This window comes from Astyanax mexicanus, chromosome 18, assembly GCF_023375975.1.
Source record: "Astyanax mexicanus isolate ESR-SI-001 chromosome 18, AstMex3_surface, whole genome shotgun sequence".
NCBI lineage: Eukaryota > Metazoa > Chordata > Actinopteri > Characiformes > Acestrorhamphidae > Astyanax > Astyanax mexicanus.
Window position 1 is genome coordinate 10,484,696 of NC_064425.1, and position 19,974 is coordinate 10,504,669.

The following is a 19,974-nucleotide window of genomic DNA, read 5'->3' on the forward strand; positions in this document are numbered from 1 at the left end:
AACAGGGGAGTGTTTGTTGTTACAGAAGACTAAATTGATGAGCTGAGAGGGAGCTATTAACACTTCTGTCTCTCTCTCTTCTCTCTCTCTCTCTCTCTCTCTCTCGCTGCTTGGTGGGCGGGTGCACATTCCAGTGCACTCGTTTCACAAGGCCTCTAGCTCTCCCTCCCTCCCTCTCTCTCTCTCTCGTTCAGTGTGTGTGTAACAAAGTGTGTGTGAGTGTTTGGAGGCCCAGAGTGTGTTATTGGTTTCTCTGCTTGGCTGGGAGAGGCAGAGCTGGGCTCAAGGTCTAACTCTGGCCCCAGGATGAGTTGGGCCTGCTGGCCTTTAGCTTAGCCAGGTAGGATATGGGCACTGCGTGTGTGTAAGTGTGAAGGGAAGCTGTCAGTAGTGTTGTGTGCAAGTGTGTGTGAGAGAGAGAGAGAAAGAGAGTGTGAGTCTGTGTCTGTGTGCGAGGGGGAGAGAGAGCGAGAGAGAGAGAAAGAACCTCATTGCGCAAAACTCACTGGCTCTGGTTGAGTAAGTTGGACAAACATTCTCTGGATTTTAGTGTGCGTGTGTAGTTTAGCGATTTCTGTTTAACTGAACTTTGCTGCTTTTTTAACTTCTGTGACAGTGATTTTGGTGTGTGCATTTGTTTCTGTTGGTAGAGGTGTGAGTGTGTGTCAGTAAGAGTTGTGTGTGTGTGTGTGTGAGTCGAGTTGTGTGTGTGGAGATGCATGTTTACTTGAAATTTTAATTTTTTGTTCTGTTCTCTCTTATTGGGGTCTTTCTCTAGTTTGTCTTTTTCTGTATCTGTCTCTCTTGATGTGTCTCTCTGTCTGTTAGTATTCCTGTCTGCCTCTTGGTGTGTGTCTTTTTTACTCTATCTGTGTCACTTTTTCTTATTGTGTGTCTGTCTGTTTCTTATTGTGTGTCTCTATCTCTGTCTGTCTCTTTGTTTCTTATTTTGTGTGTGTGTGTGTGTTGCTGTCTTTGTCTCTTGTGGGCTGTGTTGGTGTGTGTTAATCTGTCTGTTGATGTGTCTCTGTCTCTTGGTATATTTCTGCTTTTTTTTGTGTGACTGTCTTACGCTCCCCTTTTTACTATTCTTTCTATTGTGTGTTTCTTGCTGTCTCTGTATGTCAGTGTATCTTGGGGTGTGTGCATATTTCTCTCTTGGTGTGTGTGTGTTTGTCTCTGTAAGTCTTTTGGTGTCTTGATGTGTCCTTCTCTCTGGCTGTGTTCCTTTCTCTACTACTTATTGTGTCTCTTGGCGTGTTTGTCTCTGTCTTTTGCTGTGTTTTTTGCGGTCTCTGTCTCTTGTTTTGTCTCGCTGTCTCAGTATGTCTCTTTGTCTTACTCTGTCTTGCTCTCTCTGTATGTCTTTCTGTCTTTTGCTGTGTCTCATTGTCTCTGTATGTCTGTCTCTCTCTTGGGTTGTTTCCATGTCTTTCTGACTCTTTCTATCTCTGTGTCTCTTGGTTTATATCTCTGTCTTTGTCAGAGATGTACACTTGGTGCACCTTGGTGTATTGGTATCTCTGTCTTTTGGATTGTGTCTTGCTCTCTTTTGCACATGCTCGCTCTTTCACTCACTGTTCTCTCTCTCTGTTTCTGTCTCTTGACCTTCATTTTCTATATTGTTTTCATTCCTTTATTTCTGGTTTATTTTTAGTTGTGCATTAATAAGATACATAGTAAAAAAATTCTCTCTCTCTGTCTTTCTCTTTCTCTCACTAGATAAGGATAAGAGACCCTAATCGAGGCGGTCGAGACATCACAGAGGAGATCATGTCAGGAGGCCGCAGCGCCACCACACCCACACCCCCACAGGTTAAACACACCTTTTGATTTATTTATTTGTTTTTGTGTCTTATTGTGGTTGTATCTAAAGTATTCACCAAATCCACTGCTAAACCTAAGCTTTATGCAGAAATAACCATCTTTACAGAGAGAACAAACATGCAAACATTTGGCCATTTGCAGCACACACACCCACACACACTCAAACATACCACACACACTTACTAAAGTGTTTCTCAGAGGGCATTAGTATTACTTGGGCGTGGGATGTCCGTAATGGTTCCAATCGATTTGTCCGGTCTTGATTTGGTGCATATTGTTTCCATGTTTGAAGGGGAATTCTAAAATACAGTGAGTTATAGTTTGTTGTAGAGATATTCAGACTTCTCCTAATTCAAGGTGTTAATATTACTACACCAACAACTCATTATACCTATTTTATTTACCATCTAAATCCTGTTAGTGCACCTCCATGTCTCTCTTGATCTTTCTGCAGCTTTCTTTCTGAAGGATCAGAGAGCCCTTTGAATCTGGTCATGGTGATCCACTCACTTTAACAATCAACATCAAACCAAACTGATGTCTCAGATTTAAATTCCAGACTCATTCAACAATATCTATAACAATGATTAAATCATTTGCAGCTGATGTGCTCTATCTCATTCTGCTTTAAGCAACTTTAACCCTCTATGACATGAATATTTTACATTTTACAATTTGGGAGATTTATTTTTTTTCTTTGGGAACTTTTCCAGACCATTTTTTTTTTTATGACAAGCTAACTAATTGAATAACTGCTGCTTAATCATAAAAGCCATAACAAATAAAAAAAGTGATTTATCAAGCTTCAAAAACAAAAATGTAAGAATAATATTAGAAACATAAACAGTCAAATTTTTATTTATGATCTACTTGTTTGCCTCATTGTATATAATGAAGATATGCATTGGAACATTATATTAAAAATAGACAATAATAAAGACAATAAAAAAACAGTAATGAGACCAAATAACTGCTTTATTTTGAGTAGAAAAATTTAATGCATAAAATAATGACATTTTTGTAGTACCTGTCATAGTCCTTTTATATGTACACTTTTTAACCTTTTACAATTTTTTTTTCTCACTTGTCATTTGTAGTATGACTGATAATGACAGTAAATTCTAATGACTAAAAAAAACTAAAATAGTTATTCATTTACTGTGGTGGAAGTATGAATTACGTGTACAGCACACTTTTTTTTTAAACTTTCTTTTAGATTATGGGATATACAGGAAAAATGTTTTTGGTTAAAATAACTTTTTAACAATTTATGCATGCACACATCAAATACACATCTGACTGTTACCCCCTCCCCCCCCCTCTTCCTCAGGCGGGACTCTCTGGTTTGGAGACTGGAGCTGCCACCCAGTCTAATGGTGAGAATGCCACCGCTGCTGCCATGACCTCCAGAACAGGTGAGGTGGTGGACCTTAAATGGTCTAATTATCAACCAGTAAAACTGTAAAGTTGTTTTAATCCAGTTTGAATCTGCCCTATATTCACTCCTCAACAGTACAATCTAGGTTTAATCTTGTATTAATTTTGGAGTGTGGCATTGACAGTAATAACTGCGGATTCTTTTATACAATATTTTTATCAGTCATGAAGTAATAACGCTAAAGTAGTTTTAATCCAGTATAATTCTGCAATGTAATTCACTCCTCAACTGTAAATTGTAAACCTAGTATGAATTTTGGGCTGTGGGATTGTGTTGGTTTTCAGATTGACAGTATTAACTGTGAAATGTTTTAATACAGTATTTTTATCCCTTATTGGTTTTCAGGCAGACAGTAATCTACAGTGCATTGAGCTTTTACTTCTTTTTTTTTCTTTAATCCAGTATGATTTTTTTTTCTATGTGTTTGTGTACATAATAATTTTAACTGTTAGTGGAACAATTTTATTGCTGTATGATTACAGTATTTTTTTTTCAGTCTGACAGTAATAGCTGTCGAATATTTGAATCCAGTATGAATCCACAGTTTGTAGTTTTTATAGTCTGGGAGTGTTATATTCCAGGATGAATTTCTATTGTTTTACTGTGAGTGTGAGGATGTGTTGGTGGTTTTAATACAGTATGAATCTCTCTCTCCCTTTTTTTTTTTTTTTTAAGGAGTAAAAACAGTACCGATGCATTCATTCTTTTATTGTTGCTATTTTTACAGCCTGATACAGTAATTATAAAGTAATTACATCAGCCAGTCAAATTATTTACTAATGTTCTTATAAAAAAAAACTATTTCTTAATAAAACTAATCTTGCTATAGTCTCTCCCTTTCTTGTGGTTTCTCTCTCTGTCTTTTCTAAGTGGGTTTCTCTTTTTATCTTTCTGCACAGATGAGAGGGTAAAGCCTGTAGTGTCTTTAGAGTTTCCCATTCCTCCTGGAGAAAGCCCTATTCCAGACTCTCCACCCACTCCTCCTCCCACCAGTCCAATCAGCGACACAGTCGATGCCCCGCCCCCTGCTCCTGCTGACGAATCCCACATTGGTGCTATGGAGAAGGCCACTCTCGCCATGCTACCTAAAGACGTAAACCTGTCCTCGAACGGTTCAGCCTATAAAGGGGCAGAGCCTGGTAAGGTGCACCTTGCTGTCCCCACCTCACAGGTGGAGCCGGCAGTCGAGTCTCCAATCGCGCAGCCGGAGGAGCTGCAGCTGTATAACGGTGTATCGGTGCCGCAGGCGCAGCAGTGTGCCCCCTTAGAGCGAGCTGCCGAAAGAGACGTCAGCCCATTAGCTGAGCCCGACGTCACCAAGGAAGCTCCACTTGTTTCAGACAAAAGCTCCTCTAGGACTATCAAAGCCACTCCGCCAGGTGTTGTTAAGGATACTCTAACTTCGGTAGTTAAGGAGACACCAACTCCAGGTAAGGAGAGTGTCCCTGTGGTTGCAAAGGAGAGCACAAATCCAGTAGTCAAGGCGGTCGCCTCCACTGTTGTCAAGGAAGCACCTGCACTTGTTGTCAAAGAGACCCCTACCCATGTTTTTAAGGAAGATCCTGCCCCTGTTGTCAAGACAGCCCCTGCCCCTGTTGCCAAGGTGGAACTTGCTACGGTTGCCAAGGAGACCTCTGCCCCTCCTGCCAAGGAGGAGCCCGCCTCTGTTGCCAGGGAGGCCCCCATCCCGGACGTCAAGGAAGCCCCCGTCCCCGTTGTCAAGGAGGCCTCTGTCCCCGTTGTTAAGGTCGCCTCTGTCCCCGTTGTCAAGGAGATGCCTCCTCCGCCTGTGGTTGCCAAGGAACCCCCTGCACCAGTTGTCAAAGAGACCTCTATTGCCATGGAGACTCCTGTTGTAAAGGAGACGCCTCTACCGGTTGCTACGCAAACCACCGAACCTCTCCTCAAAGATCCCCCTGTTCTCAAAGAGCCTTCTCCTGCTGCTAAGGAGACTCCAAAATCAGTTGTCAAGGAAACCTCTGCCCCCGTGGAAACTGTGTCTGATGCTGCTAAAGCCACTTCCCTGTCTTCGGAGGAGCGAGAGGACACCCCTCCACCTCAGACAACCGCCCCAGAGATCACTATGCAAGGTAAGTGGTGTACTTGGGTTATGCCTTGTCATGGATATACAGCATTCCAAAAGGAGAGTCTTCATTGAAAGAAAAAGAGATTTTAGAGACATGACAGAAATAGAGGGTCTTTCTAGCTCTAGTAGTCTCTAGTGCCTTGTTAGGCAGCTCTATAGCCTGGATACGAGTTGAGATACGGTTGGACATGGAGGTATACAGGGTCCGTATAGCATCCTGCAGAACGTTTACCCACAGATATTGCAGCTGGGCCTATAGACCCTGCTCTATACTTTCAGGTTGCCAAATTTTCGATTGAGGAAAGCCTGTGCTGTTAGTTTAGCTTGTATGACTACCAGGAGTTAATCAACACTAGTATGCTATAGCACCCTACGTCATTATATCAGCAGTTGGTTGGGCAGTGTGACGCTTCAAAGCAAAGGCATATTTGATGCGCTCACCACAGTGCCTCCATATTTAAATGGATTCTGTGTCCGCAAAGGTTTTTTGCTGTACTTACACATATCTTGTGTCCTTTTTATAACCCATGCCCTCTTTATTTTCACATCTACTCAACAGCTATTTCTGTGCCAAAGAAGAAGAGGAAGATTAAGGACCTCAATAAGAAGGAGACCGGTGACCTCCTGGATGCCTTTAAAGAGGTACGATATTCCACTGTCTGTATCGGACCAAATTGGTCTGATCAATCTAAAGACAGTAATGGATCATACCGGATTTTAATAATATCATCTAGATGCTTAACTCTAAAACTTAAGCCTGTTGTCAGTACTCTACATTCCAGTATTATAGGCTTTGTAAGAAGGTAGAATATTTTAAAACATTGATTCCAATATGCGTTTGATTTGTGAACCGATTCACTCAATGAGTTGACTCACACTCAACACATGGCGTAAGTTTCTTAAAGCATCCAAACACCACATAGATCACATGATGGTTCAGGCAATTATGGCAGATTTTAAAGATTAAATGTCTCCCAGCTTTTAAATTCCTTATGTTTTTCAGTTTCCCTTGGATTTCAGAGTTTGACTTAATCAAAACACAAACAATGACTCGGTTATTTTTTTCAACTTTAATTCCAAATGGGAGATTGTGGGGAGGATGGGGGCTGATGCACCATTTTCTGGTTAGGAGAGACCCTCCTCTTATGAATAATAAAACACAATTTTAGTGTTATGTTTAATATTCTGTGATTCCATTAATTTCTGATGTTTTAGGTTTTTGCCATGGTATTGTTTCTTTATCTTTATTGAGATATTTAGGCAAGAATCGTATCGGAAGTCATAATTTTGGAGTTTTACTACTGCATACGTTGAGCCAAATTTTTTTTTATTTTTTTTTGTAAAACATGTTGCTGTATAGTTTTTAAAAAATCAAATATTTGTTACTTTTACAAAGCTCCTTCCAAGCCTGCGTAACTGTGCAGCAGTGCTGTTTGCTTACACAGATGACCTGATTAAAGCTTTTAAGGGAGTGAGGAGTCTAAAACTGTGGTCTGAAGTGAAGCTTTGTGTAGGCGTCGACTTTTCCTAATATAAGCCTGAATGTTGCCACTATGCTGTTCTCAGATTTGATACTAGGAAACTAAAGCAGTTTCTTCTTCTTCTCCCAAACAGCCAACGCCCCCTCAGCCTGAGGCCACACCCCCTGCCAAGCCTGAGCGGGAGGAGCCTACCCCTGTGGCCCCGCCCCCTGTTGAGGAAGTAGACGAAACATGGGAGGAAAAGGAGGATAAACTTGATGCTGAAAACATCCAACCGCAAGGCTCTGCCCCTGCCACGCCCACCGAACAAAAATACCAGTATAAAGAAGGTATTTTATTAACTTATTATTATTTTAGGACTACATTGCATAAGTTCTGTTTGGGTGGATGTGTTCATTTTTGTTTTTATAATAAGGAACTTTAAAAGGACTGTGTAAATTAAAATATTTAAAAAATAACATTACTGAAATATTTTTTTTTCGCGTTTTGCCCAATAACAAGAAATAATTACATTATAAACAGTATAAAAAAAAAAATTCATAATTTTCTTACAAATTCATTCTACATGTTTGTTTTACTTAGTAGTCAACATATCGGCTGAGGGTTTATACGTATACTCACAGACACGCAAACACACCCACAGTAAAATCATTATCTTTATCTGAACAGGCCTAGTTCTGGGTTTTTCGTGAATTCAACAAAAAGGGTTAATTATTCTACTACAGAGGACAAGCTAACCGTTCCCCTTTAATGTGTACTTGTTGTTGGAGACATTAGCATGTTCTGTGTGTAATGAAGCTCCTCCTCTCTGATGATCACAGAGCAGTGGAAGCCTCTGAACCCGGAGGAGAAGAAGAAATATGACCGTGAATTCCTGCTGGGATTTCAGTTCATCAGCGCCAGCATGAACAAACCAGAGGGGCTGCCGCACATCAGCGACGTGGTGCTGGATAAGGTACTGGATGTTGTGTTCTGTTGATCTTGTGTGTGAATCTGATCTCAGACCTCATAAAGTGTTTGAAAAATCAAATGCAAACGATCCAGTTTGTGTTCACACTGTTCTTATACAAAGTCAGATTCATATTACATTACTCCAATAAGGTTAAATAAATCACATAGATATATGTCTGACTTTCTCTTTTTTAAGGCTAATAAGACCCCTCTGCGGCCGTTGGACCCCAGCAGGCTGCCCGGGATGAACTGCGGGCCTGACTTCACCCCTTCATTCGCCAACCTTGGCCGACAGCCTGCAGGAGGGGGCAGAGGACCGGTCAGTTTCTCCTCCTCTAATATAATACGCACACACACACCTTTTCTTCTTTCTGTCCTTCTTGCCTTTTTTCTTTTCTCCTTTCTTTTATCTTGCCTTTCAACTTTTTCTTTACTTTCCTTCTTGCCTTTCTCCTTTATTTTTTTTCTTGCCTTTTACCTTTTAATTTTCATTCCTTCTTGCCTTTCACCTTTTCTACGTTCTTTTTTCTTGCCTTTCACCTTTTCTCCGTTACTTTTCTCCTCTTCCCCTTTCCTACCTTCTTTTCTGTCTTTTCTGCCATTTTTCCTCTCCCTTTTTTCCCCTTGGTTTCCGACGTTTTCCTTGTGACTGTCGGACAGTCAATTATTCTTTTATGTCTTTGTTTTATCTTTTATCCTTTTTTTTGTTTTTCCATGTTTTTTTTTTGTCTGTTCTTTAATCTTTTTTCATTATTTTCTCCTTTCTTATTCCCTCCTTTGGTTCCATGTTACTTTTTTATATCTTTCTCTGTTTATATTTCATTCTACCTAATGTTTTAATTAATTTGTACCTTTTTGCCTGTTTATCTCTTATATTGTTTAGTTTTTTTTTACTTATTTTTTGTTTTTTATTCATTATTATTTCTATCTAACTTTCCTTGTCTTTCCTAATTATCTTTTTTACCCTTCATATTCTGTCTGTCTTTATCTTTCTGTTTAATTCTCATATATTTCCGTTCTTCTCTTTCTATTTGTTTATCCTTTGTTTTTCGTATTCACTCACTCAGCCACTGAACCATCTTATTCTTCTAAACATCTGTCCTTTTTTTTCTTTTTCTTTTTTTTTTCTTAGTTTTTTTTATTTCTAAGTTATTGACATTATTGACATATACACTTTAAAATAAGACTACCTTTATAAAGGGTTTATAAATGGTTTACAATTAGTTCAGTAATGGTTACAATCTAGGTTGTAAATGCCTTAATCATTACTAATCAGTTGTAACACATATAGGTAGAAAGGCCAACATTATAGATGGCTGTAGGCTATAGATGGCTTCACTATTTGGCAAACAACAGGTCATTGTTGCCCTTTCTACGTATGTGTTATAACCGATTATTAATGATTTTTAAGGCATTTACAACCTAATTAGTAACCATTAATAAACTTATTGTAAGCCATTTATAAACCCTTTATAAAGGTAGTCTTATTTTAAAGTGGTACCGACATTACTTATCCATCCATCTATCTAAGGATAACATGTCATTTATGTGCTTTGTCTCCTCCAGCCCCCCGGTATGGGTGGTCCACGGCGCTCTGCTCAGGGTTCCCGTAAGGAGCCCCGTAAGATCATCGCCACAGTTTCTCTGAGTGACGATGTTCAGCTGAACAAGGCTGAGAAGGCGTGGAAGCCGACGCTGAAGCGAGCGGGCCGTGCAGAAGACGATGACCCCGAGACCATACGGACACAGGAGCTTTTCCGCAGAGTCCGCAGCATCTTAAACAAGCTCACTCCACAGATGTTTCAGTCGCTGATGAAACAAGTGACTGAGCTCACCATCGACACAGAGGAGAGGCTGAAGGGCGTCATCGACCTCATCTTCGAGAAGGCCATCTCTGAACCCAACTTCTCTGTAGCCTATGCCAACATGTGCCGCTGCCTTTTGGGGGTGAGTTGCTTGTTTGGGTAAATTTCAGGGTCCTGTTGTGGAGCACAGACTGGATTGTTCTCAGGAATGTCCTTATAAAATACATCCATTCAGCTGTTATGGCAAGCTGCATGACCGGGATTTGAACCAGTGATCTCCCGATCATAGTGGCAGGGCTTTAACAATGCACATTTCATGCACTATTCCAGCAGGACAATACTTCCACATACTGCTGATGTCTTTTATAATGCTTAGCCTTGTAGAAACAGATGCTGTACCATGGCCAGCTGCATCTCCAGACCAATCCCTTTTTGAAAATGTGTGGGATGCTATTGGATACACTATTAACACTCTTATACCTCTACATCTACATCAAGCTACATCAATCTGATGGATTATTTATTGCAGGACTTCATTAAGAACCTCTACAACTCCATTATGAGACTCTGACTGGCATGTTTTTTAGTGTTACACACTACCTCTGTATGTGTAGCTCAATAAATATGCCCACGAATTGCCCTTGAGTGCACTAGATAGGCTGTTGGAAACCGTTTGATATTCATCCACATTTTGGTGGACTGTAATGCCATAGGTTTTGCATATCACTAAACACAGGACTACACGAATTTCCATAAAAAGTGATGCGTTTCTCTCTTTTGCTGTCTGCAGCTGAAAGTGCCTACCACTGATAAGCCAGGAGTGACTGTGAACTTCAGAAAACTGTTGCTGAATCGTTGTCAAAAAGAGTTTGAGAAGGACAAGGATGACGACGAGATCTTTGAGAAGAAACAGAAGGAGCTGGATGCTGCCACAGTGGTAAGAGGTCAACTGCTACACTGAATGAAGGTTTTCTTCTTCACAGCCCTACTGGCTAGACATGAGAATGTCAGCAAGCTACTGAGAAATCAAACACAGTATGTGAACACCCCTTCAAAAATGATGGGTTTAAAGTTTAAGAGTGTTTTAAAAATGCGTTCTTAAAAATGCAGGGGCTTCAAATGACTTCTTGTGCTGTGCCATAAAAAACACCTGTTTCCGTAAAGAAACAAACATCAACTTAAGGTTTTACATTAACTTAGTTTTTTTTTTGTTAGATCTTTAAAAGATTTTTCACACTCATCCTTATTTTAAAAAAATAAATTGTTCGTTATGGATCCAAAGGGGTTCCTTTTACTGCATAGACAAGCAAAGGTTGTTGAGTGAGTAGAGGTTAATACCTCCATAATTAAAGGCATAAAGTGCAAAAATAAAAAAGTTTAAATGTTTTAATAATGTCTATTTTGCTGTTGTACTAAATTATAATGCTTTGATAAACTTTTATGACAAATAAGTAGAGTAATTATTGACCGATAGTTGGTGTTTCTTTTTTTTACACATTGATGTATTTTTACACATGATTATATTAATTAATAATAAAAATAATAATAATAATAATAATAATAATAATAATAATAATAATAATAATACATTAGACACAACATTGCTGAAATAAAATTGACATTTTTGTATCTCCTTAATTTTCTGCACTTTCTCTATTCAGCCATCTAAACCTACAGTATTAAGACAGTTTAGTACTTTATAGTGACTTATTGTTTTATAAATCCAGTGGTTCAAACATTAAATTTGAGAGAGTTTGTAAAGTGTTTTTTGCCCAATTTATCATTTAAACTGCCACTAGATTTTCCCTGTTCAGTGAATGGGAAATGGATGCCACAAACAGTTTGTGCCACAAACAGAAATAGCAGGAATAGCTCTTGCAGCATTCGCATACTCTGTGCTGTTTAAAGCATGCATGTCACAACTGCTTATAGGAGTGCAATGCCTCTGCATCTTCTGTTCCTTCATACTGTTCAGTAAATTATTGTATTTTCCACAGGGGGAGGAGAAGCAGAGGCTGAAGGAAGAACTGGAGGAGGCAAAGGACAAGGCCAGACGCCGATCGCTCGGCAACATCAAGTTCATCGGCGAGCTGTTCAAGCTGAAGATGCTGACTGAGAACATCATGCATGACTGCATTGTCAAGTTGTTGAAGAACCACGATGAGGAGAGCTTAGAGTGCCTCTGCAGACTGCTCTCCACCATCGGCAAGGACCTTGACTTCGAGAAGGCCAAGGTAGTGTTCAGAATAAAGGTGTTTTTTTTTGTTTGTTTGTTTTTTTAAACAAGAACTTGTATGTTAAAAACGTATGCAACTTTTTTTTTTTTTTTTTTGCCCGCTTTTTGTGCTCCATAAATGGGCGGAGATCCTCAGTACCTCTCAAATTCTTACTTCATTCTTTTTTTTTTCTCTGCTCATGTCTGCTTTTTTCATCTCTTTGGCTTTCTTTAACCTCATATGCACAAGTGCTTACCATTTATCTATAGGGAAGCTATAGTTATGGTTCTTTGTGGAACATGAACAGACTAGGATGCACCTATATGAATCAGTTCCACACGATGTCTGAAAGATAGCATTTTAGATATGCAAGTCTGTTTGTTGTGTGGTTTTTCATCCAAAAAAATGCCTTAATTGTGAAAATTGAGCATGTAGTATGAAGGTTTGAGTCTAACCAAATGGTGTATTGTCATGTTGACAAAAGTTTGACTATGTTTCTTCCAAAACCAAGGTCCCATTCTGCTTTAGGTACAGCCTTTACGCTTTTGGGAAGGTTTTTACCTTAGATGTTGCAAAATTCACTGTTAGTGTTCGACTGCATCCAGCAGTTGAGCTCATTGCAAAGGTATTGATTATAGCTTACAACCAATGAAATCCCAAAAATCAGTACCTCAGAAAGAAAAGGCTGTTATATAAGACCAATTGGTATTAGTATGGGCAGTGTGCCAATAAAAGTTGTCAGCAGAGGGAAGCATGAAGTGCTGTAAGATTTTCCAGGGAAACACTGCACTGACCTTAGACTTACAATTGGTGTTGTTACCAGAAGCCAGTCCTGTTGTGTTTTAGGGTATTTCTGATAGTTTGTACACTTCTAGTCAGTTTTATGAATAATGAGTACAGAATGTGGTTAATTAGACTTTGCATTTTCTCATCATCTTCCTTTAATTCTCTCTCATTTCAGCCCCGCATGGATCAGTATTTCCACCAGATGGAGAAGATCATTAAGGAGAGGAAGACCTCATCAAGAATTCGCTTCATGCTGCAGGATGTTATCGACCTACGACGGGTAATTAACATGATCTTACCTTAAGACAGCATGATTAAACCAATAGTAGGACAGAACAGTGTGTCTGATTCTGTGAATCTGTGAATGATAGTGAGTTATTAGGGCATCTACTAATCCAGATGTTTTCACAATAATTAAGTTATCTACGTTATTGTACATTTAATATGGACATGACCACAATAATTTTGCAGATACAAAAATTACCTATCGTTTCTATTTAGAAGGGAGAGCCTGTTAATGCCCTTAATGTGAATTAGCTGTTTTATTTTATTTTCTATTCTATTTTAATTACATTTTATTTATCATACTCAAGCATTGTTTATTTTTAATTCAAATTAAAAAACATTCTTTAGATTTTAATGTAATTGCTCTTTAAAAGTAATGAATAAATAATGAATAAATGCTTATTATAATATTGTAGTATCATTATAACAGTTGCATAAGTTCTAAAGATGTTAAACTGACAGTAATATATGCACAATAATTTCGGGTTCAATCAAAAATTATCGTCCAAATGTTATTGTGTAGTTGCAGTCTGCAACTAGGCATATCACAATAACATTTGGATGATTATTTTTGATTGAACCCGAAATAATTGTGCAGTGTAGTATGAAAAAAAATATGCGTAGACAAAATAAAGATAAATGCAGGGAAATCTGTTAATAAGGGATGTACTGGATGATTTCAGTACTTTAGTATTTGTTGTACACAATGCTATATAGAAGTCTTATTTGAACTGTGTGTGTGTGTGTGTGTGTGTGTGTGTGTGTGTGTGTGTGTGTGTGTGTGTGTGTGTGTGTGTGTGTGTGTGTGTGTGTGTGTGTGTGTGTGTGTGTGTGTGTGTGTGTGTGTGTGTGTTGGTTTTGGTTTTGTGTGTTTTGTGTGTTTTTGTTTTGTGTGTTTTTGTTTTTGTTTTGTGTGTTTTTGTTTTTGTTTTGTGTGTTTTTGTTTTTGTTTTGTGTGTTTTTGTTTTTGTTTTGTGTGTTTTTGTTTTTGTTTTGTGTGTTTTTGTTTTTGTTTTGTGTGTTTTTGTTTTTGTTTTGTGTGTGTTAGGAGGGCTATAGTGAATTAATAGTGTTCCTAGTGGTACCATATGAACACACCCACCCACACATGGCTTACTGGAACCAGGCAAAGTTTCGTTTTTGTGGAAGCGAGACAGAGCAAGCATTGTAGGAGTGTGTGTGTGTGTGTGAACGGGTGTGTAGATGTGTTTTGGCAGTGAATGACTACAGCTCAGCATGTCTCTGGTAATGTAGTATGATAATTACTTAACTTTTGTCTCAGTTATTGATATTATTGTAAGATATACATCAGAATTGTAACTTTTTTTTAATGTTTTTTTTTTTATTGGTAGTATTTTGATCATGATTTTAATTCATGTAACTGAATACTTGCCTCAGCAAGATCACGTACAATCAGTAGTCACTAGGAGTTTACTGAAATGAAACTTTTTGGCTGAACCCAGGCAAAATTAAATATTGATCAAAATGTTTTTATTTAGCCTTTTTTCACAATTGAATAAATCACACTGCTATAATGTATGTTGTCTTGTTTTTCAGATTATATTAGCAATTGCAATACTATAATTTATAAATAATAATACAAAATAACACTGAACATAATGCCTTTTATGATGATATTTTTTTTGCAAGCAATGTTGTCCCAGAAATTATTAATAACAGTTAATTGGCACTAATAATAATGATAACCTTATATATCATAACAGAAAATGACACTTTTATTAAATCTAATTTAGAACCTTTAGAACATTTCCTCCAATAAAAAAAAAAAAATTTGAACAATGGCTAACCGTGTGTATGGAGTTGCAGTTATTAAAGCACTAGTCGTTGCACAACCAACTAAAATATTATTTATATTTAACAGTTCCTTATACTGTTGTTTTGTCTAATTTTATCCCATTTCTAGTGTAACTGGGTTCCCAGGCGTGGGGATCAGGGTCCTAAGACTATTGAGCAGATCCATAAAGAGGCTGAGCTGGAGGAACACCGGGAGCAGGCTAAGGTCCAGCAGCAGCTCCTCTCTAAGAAGGATGGGCGAGGAAGTGGTGGAGGAGGAGGAGGTGGTGGTGGAGGAGGTGGGGGTATGGGTTCCCGTGGTGGTCCTCACACGCCTGGACCCCGTGACCGCCAGGGCCCTGACGAGGGCTGGAACACGGTCCCCATCTCCACTAAAAACCGAACCATCGATGCCTCCCGCCTCAGCAAGATCACCAAGGTACAACCAGCAGTCACACAATCTCACCTGGGTACAGGTTCCATCCGAAAATGAATAACTGAAGACACACCTTAGCTAGATTACCTGTCAGTCAGACCCCCCTTGGTACAGTGAGCAATCCTATAACCAAGCCCTTAGGTACAATCAGCAGTCTGAACAGTGCCTGAACAATGACATCAGCAAGATCCTTTGCATTAGATAGATCGCCTAGGTACAACCAGCAGTCATGTAATTAATTACTTCCTCAAGCCAGAGACTTAAGTCCAATCAGCTGCTGCTTCAGAAGCAATTTCACATTGACAATATCACTTGGTTACAAGAAATGGTCAATTAATTTAAGTATATTTTAACTTATTTATAAATATATTATGTTTTTTTTTTATAAATTAAAAAAAATATATTAAAAATATATTTATATATTTTTATATATTATTAAACGTCAAACGTTTAGACGCACCTCCTTTAATGTTCTTCTTTTTTTTCCTGCATTGTACATGAGTAATGAAGTCATCCAGACTATTCTGGTCCTGATGAGTGCCAGTTTCATCATAATGTTTTTGATGGTCTTTGCGACTGCACTTGAGGATACTTTCTAAATTCTTAATGTGTTTCGGATTGTCTGATCTTCATTTGTTAAAGCACCTTAAGAGGCAAGAAATTCAAGGAATTAACTCTTGAAGAAGTTCAGCACAGCTGTTAACTGAAAGCCATTCCAGGTTTTTTTTTCCCTTTAATAATCATTCATGTGTGGTTGTGTCCTTTCTCTCGTTCTATTTCCATAGCCAGCAGCAATGGACTTTAATAATCAGCTTCTTGCCCCTGGGGGTAAAGGAACATGGGGAAGCTGGGGTAAAGGAAGTAGTGGTGGGACTGGAGCCAAACCCATTGAAGCTGGTAAGTTTTGGCTGTCTGTGTTCATGCTTATATCTGTTTTTCAGGGTTCTCAAAATGTGAGCATGCTCAGGTGGGCTGTTTATCAACCATCAAGCCATCTCTAATTGCCGTTTTATACACTATGACAGTGCAGTTCACTAAAAGTGTCTTCAGTTTGTGAATGAAAAGAGTATTTTAAAGCAAATACAAACCTTCAGGTTTTCAGAGTAGACAATATCTTAATACATTTAATGGATAAAAATATATAAATAAAGAAGAAATGTAGTATATTGTTGAAGTAGGTGTCTAAACCTGTTGTTTTGTCTGTTTGCTCTCTCTGTATTTGAACAGCTCAGGACTCTGGTCGAACCAGCACTCTGAATCGATTCTCTGCTCTTCAGCAGTCTTCATCCGTATCCTCCTCTTCCAACCCTGATTCAGACAGGAGAGTTCCTCAGAGGTCAGACTTCACACTGCTCACTTTCACTCATCCATCAATCTTTCTCTGCCTGTACTGCTGCTACACCATATACACCCAACCACTATAATAGAATTTACAGAACTGAACTGTACATCACATAGCAAGTGGTTATGGTCAGGGGTCCGAGGATTTATACCAAATATTACCAAATAATTTAACTATTTAATTTATTTTAGGCTTAGATTAGGGTTAGCATATAGAAAAAATGATCATGATTTTGGCCCAATCCCATTTTACCCCTTGACCCTTCCCCCTACCCCTCTGTTTTGCACCTGCATGCCGAGGGGTAGGGGTGTCCCGATTCTCGTTAGGCTGAAGAGATAGGTTAGGGGAAGGAATAGGGCTTGTTAGCCCTTCAAACTGAGATTTTTCCGATTCAGCACACTTCAAACAGAGAGGTATGAGAATCAGTGATAAGCTGGCAACACAAAGTGACTCTTAGCTCTATTTTACCAGAGTTTAACGTGCTTTTTCAATGTTTTATGGTCAAATTCTTCATACCAAGAAAAAAAAGATCGCTAACTTCTCGTTCCACCTTAAATAGTGCAACAGACGGCAGAAGCTGCAGCATTTAAGGAGGAACGAAAAATAAAATAGAATAAAAGCTAATTAAAGCTAATTTCAGCTCCCCATCACAGAGTTATAAAGGAATAAACAGTTATAATATATTTTTTACGCGCCCTTCCCCACTTTCTGAAGACATTCAGTGCCCTAAAGTTAACTAGTTATCCAGCAGCTTTAACTCTGTTCCAAGAGGAATGGTTTCACTTGAAAACAAGAGGTAGGGGTAAGTGGGATTGGGCCTTTAATTAAGATTTTTAGAATTGTTGTTGTGTTTTTAGTTAGTTTATTTAAGAAAAGTTGTGTATGTAAATGGAAATCATTTTTATGGCCATTTTAGTTCTTTTAGTACATTCAGTTTTTTTACATTTTGGTAAAATGTATTTATTTGTTTAATTTTTTCTTTTTACACTGCTTTGAGTACCGGATCGGGAATCTGTATCAGCAGATACTCAAAATCAAATATCTCAGGCTTGGGAGTTGAAACTCTCTTTGATTTTCTCTGTGTCTCTCAGGAACAGCTCGAGTCGTGAGCGTGGAGACCGGTTTGAGCGGAGGGACGATCGTGGGCCTGACCGGCTGGACCGGAACCGGCCTGCTGTTACCAAGCGGAGCTTTAGCCGGGAGAAGGATGAACGCGGAGGCGAGCGGGAGAGAGCGGCCGAGGCCGTGCGCCGCGTGGCCAGCATGACTGACGAGCGGGACAGGGACCGAGAGAGGGAACGGGAACGAGAGAGGGAGAGACAGAGAGAAAGAGAGAGAGAGCGCAACAGCCGTGACCGAGCCCCCAGCAAGGAGAACGGTGAGGGGAATCGGATATTTGCTGCTTCAGAATGAATGTGGGGACAGTTTCTTTATTGTTAAGAAGACAAGGGCTAAATAGATAAAAATTATAATTTCACAATATTTTAAAATGTTTACACAAAATCCTTTTTTGTTTATTGTTTATTTATTGTTTATTGATGGAGAAAATCTATTTTGAGCTAACAAATATGTCAGCCCAGAGTTCAGTTCAGTAATTTAACCCGACACTGTGGAGCTCTCAGGATCTGACACACATTGTATTTTAAAGATTGTGTCAGCATTTTTATAAGATTCATTTTAGGCCTAATATAATCAATTCTGATTATAGTTTAAGTTGCTTTTTGGTTTTATTGTCCACGTTTGCACTAATGTTCTGGTCATGAAAAATCGAATGGTCATGGAAATTTGCCTTAAAGACATGAAAAAGTCATGAAAAAATGAAAATTCATTGGTTAAAAAGTGTATGAACCCTGTTCTTAGTGGCACTGAATTAGATGCATTCGTTAGCTAGCTGCTTGCTTTCAGCCAGCGGCAATAATATTGCCACTAAACGGCAAAAAGAGTGGCTAAACAGAAATAAAAGCTGTGCCAGTACTCCATTCCATATACTAGCATTAGAGATCGGACCTCTCTAACAATGTTGTGCCCCACACCTGATCTTAAAGCAGTTTTAGTGTTAAGTGTGTTATTTAACCAGTTGTGTTTATGCTTGTGTTTTTCTGTAGTGAGGAGAGAGCCTGCCCAAACTCCCCCACCTGCCCCATCTAAACCCGCACTGAGCCCTGAGGAGCTCGAGAAGAAATCTACAGCCATCATAGAGGAGTACCTACACATCAACGACCTGAAGGTTTGTTTGTTTGGTCAGTTATAGGGGTGTAATTGTATGGTTCGAATCCCTGTCATGCAGCTTGCCATCAGCTGCCAGAGACCAAAGAGAGCACAGTTGGCCTTGCTCTCTCTGGGTGGGTAGATGGCCCCCCCCCCCCCCCATCACTCCAAAACATGATGTTGATCAGCACAAGGCATCTGTGAGCTGATGTATCAGAACCAAGTCACTGCGCTTTCCTCCGAGTGCGCTGTTATGCTACTCTGTAATGCTGCATCAGCAGCAGAAAAGAGGTGGTGGCTGACGTTACCTGTGTCAGAGGAGGCATGTGCTAGTCCTCCTTGTGTTGTGGTATCTCTAGTAATGGGGGATATAAAGCTGAGTAGCTGCTGAATGGGTGGGACAATTGGCGTAGCTAAAACGGGAGGAAATGGAAATAAAATAGAAATGATTAAAATATAATTTATTAAATAACAAAACATGCATTGCATCATAACTCTCACTAACAGGAAGAACAAATAGAGGGCATGACAGAAATAATCGTAACTAATTGTCTAATCAATTTTAAAAGTTGCTGTTCTCTTGCCCTGTAGGAGGCGCTGCAGTGTGTGGTAGAGCTGAACTGCGCTGCTCTGCTGTGCATCTTTGTACGGACGGGGATTGAGTCGACGCTGGAGCGCAGCACCATCGCCCGGGAGCACCTCGGCCTACTATTTCACCAGCTCATCAAAGCTGGAACACTATCTACACAACAATACTACAAGGGGTAGGATATTTAAATGAATAAAGCCCATTTTGTTGTCCTGGAAATTTATTTATTTATTTATTTATTTTTTTTTTTTTGCTATATTACATATTTGTTATGTTTTTGTGTGTTTCAGGCTTATGGAGGTTTTGGAGGTGGCAGAAGACATGGCCATTGATATCCCTCATATCTGGGTGTACCTGGCTGAGCTGATCACTCCTATGCTGCATGAGGGTGGAATCCCGATGGGTTCACTCTTTAGGTGAGGCCCACTTTGCTTCTTACCATCCCAGGAACTGTTATAACCTGTCCTAGATCTAGAGTCGCACCATAAGCATGTTTGCCGACTTGGAGATTGGAAATTCATTAAGTGAAACTGAGATTTTAGCCTCTTATTAACCCTGGACTCTATTTTATTGGGTTTACACCAGTGTTTGCTAGGGTTACTACTCTAAAAAGCTGTTAAATTAGAACTAAATTTCAGTTCTCGCACAAATTCTGGGTCTGATTTTGTGCAACTTATGCAACGTTCATCTTGTTCTTTTGAGCTTACCTTATTTATTTGGTACAGTAATG

The 19,974-nt window shown here is 39.2% G+C and overlaps 1 protein-coding gene across 7 annotated transcripts in view; it reads left to right on the plus strand.

Moving 5' to 3' along the window:
• wu:fb16f03 (eukaryotic translation initiation factor 4 gamma 1) overlaps window positions 1-19,974 on the plus strand; it is a 47,895-nt gene that overhangs the window by 22,636 nt on the left and 5,285 nt on the right. For 5 of the 7 annotated variants that reach the window (XM_007247664.4, XM_007247666.4, XM_007247665.4 and 2 more), the window contains 18 exons: window positions 1,723-1,815; window positions 3,158-3,242; window positions 4,165-5,355; window positions 5,911-5,993; window positions 6,966-7,161; window positions 7,654-7,787; window positions 7,980-8,102; window positions 9,350-9,730; window positions 10,379-10,525; window positions 11,586-11,822; window positions 12,766-12,870; window positions 14,800-15,108; window positions 15,891-16,002; window positions 16,333-16,441; window positions 17,539-17,825; window positions 18,553-18,674; window positions 19,247-19,419; window positions 19,535-19,660. In XM_007247664.4, the coding sequence (XP_007247726.3) occupies window positions 1,723-1,815; window positions 3,158-3,242; window positions 4,165-5,355; window positions 5,911-5,993; window positions 6,966-7,161; window positions 7,654-7,787; window positions 7,980-8,102; window positions 9,350-9,730; window positions 10,379-10,525; window positions 11,586-11,822; window positions 12,766-12,870; window positions 14,800-15,108; window positions 15,891-16,002; window positions 16,333-16,441; window positions 17,539-17,825; window positions 18,553-18,674; window positions 19,247-19,419; window positions 19,535-19,660 (4,013 nt within the window). Of the gene's footprint in view, window positions 1-178; window positions 341-400; window positions 520-1,722; window positions 1,816-3,157; window positions 3,243-4,164; window positions 5,356-5,910; window positions 5,994-6,965; window positions 7,162-7,653; window positions 7,788-7,979; window positions 8,103-9,349; window positions 9,731-10,378; window positions 10,526-11,585; window positions 11,823-12,765; window positions 12,871-14,799; window positions 15,109-15,890; window positions 16,003-16,332; window positions 16,442-17,538; window positions 17,826-18,552; window positions 18,675-19,246; window positions 19,420-19,534; window positions 19,661-19,974 lie in introns of those variants that run through there. The other 2 variants (XM_007247669.4, XM_007247668.4) reach the window with 2 other exon arrangements.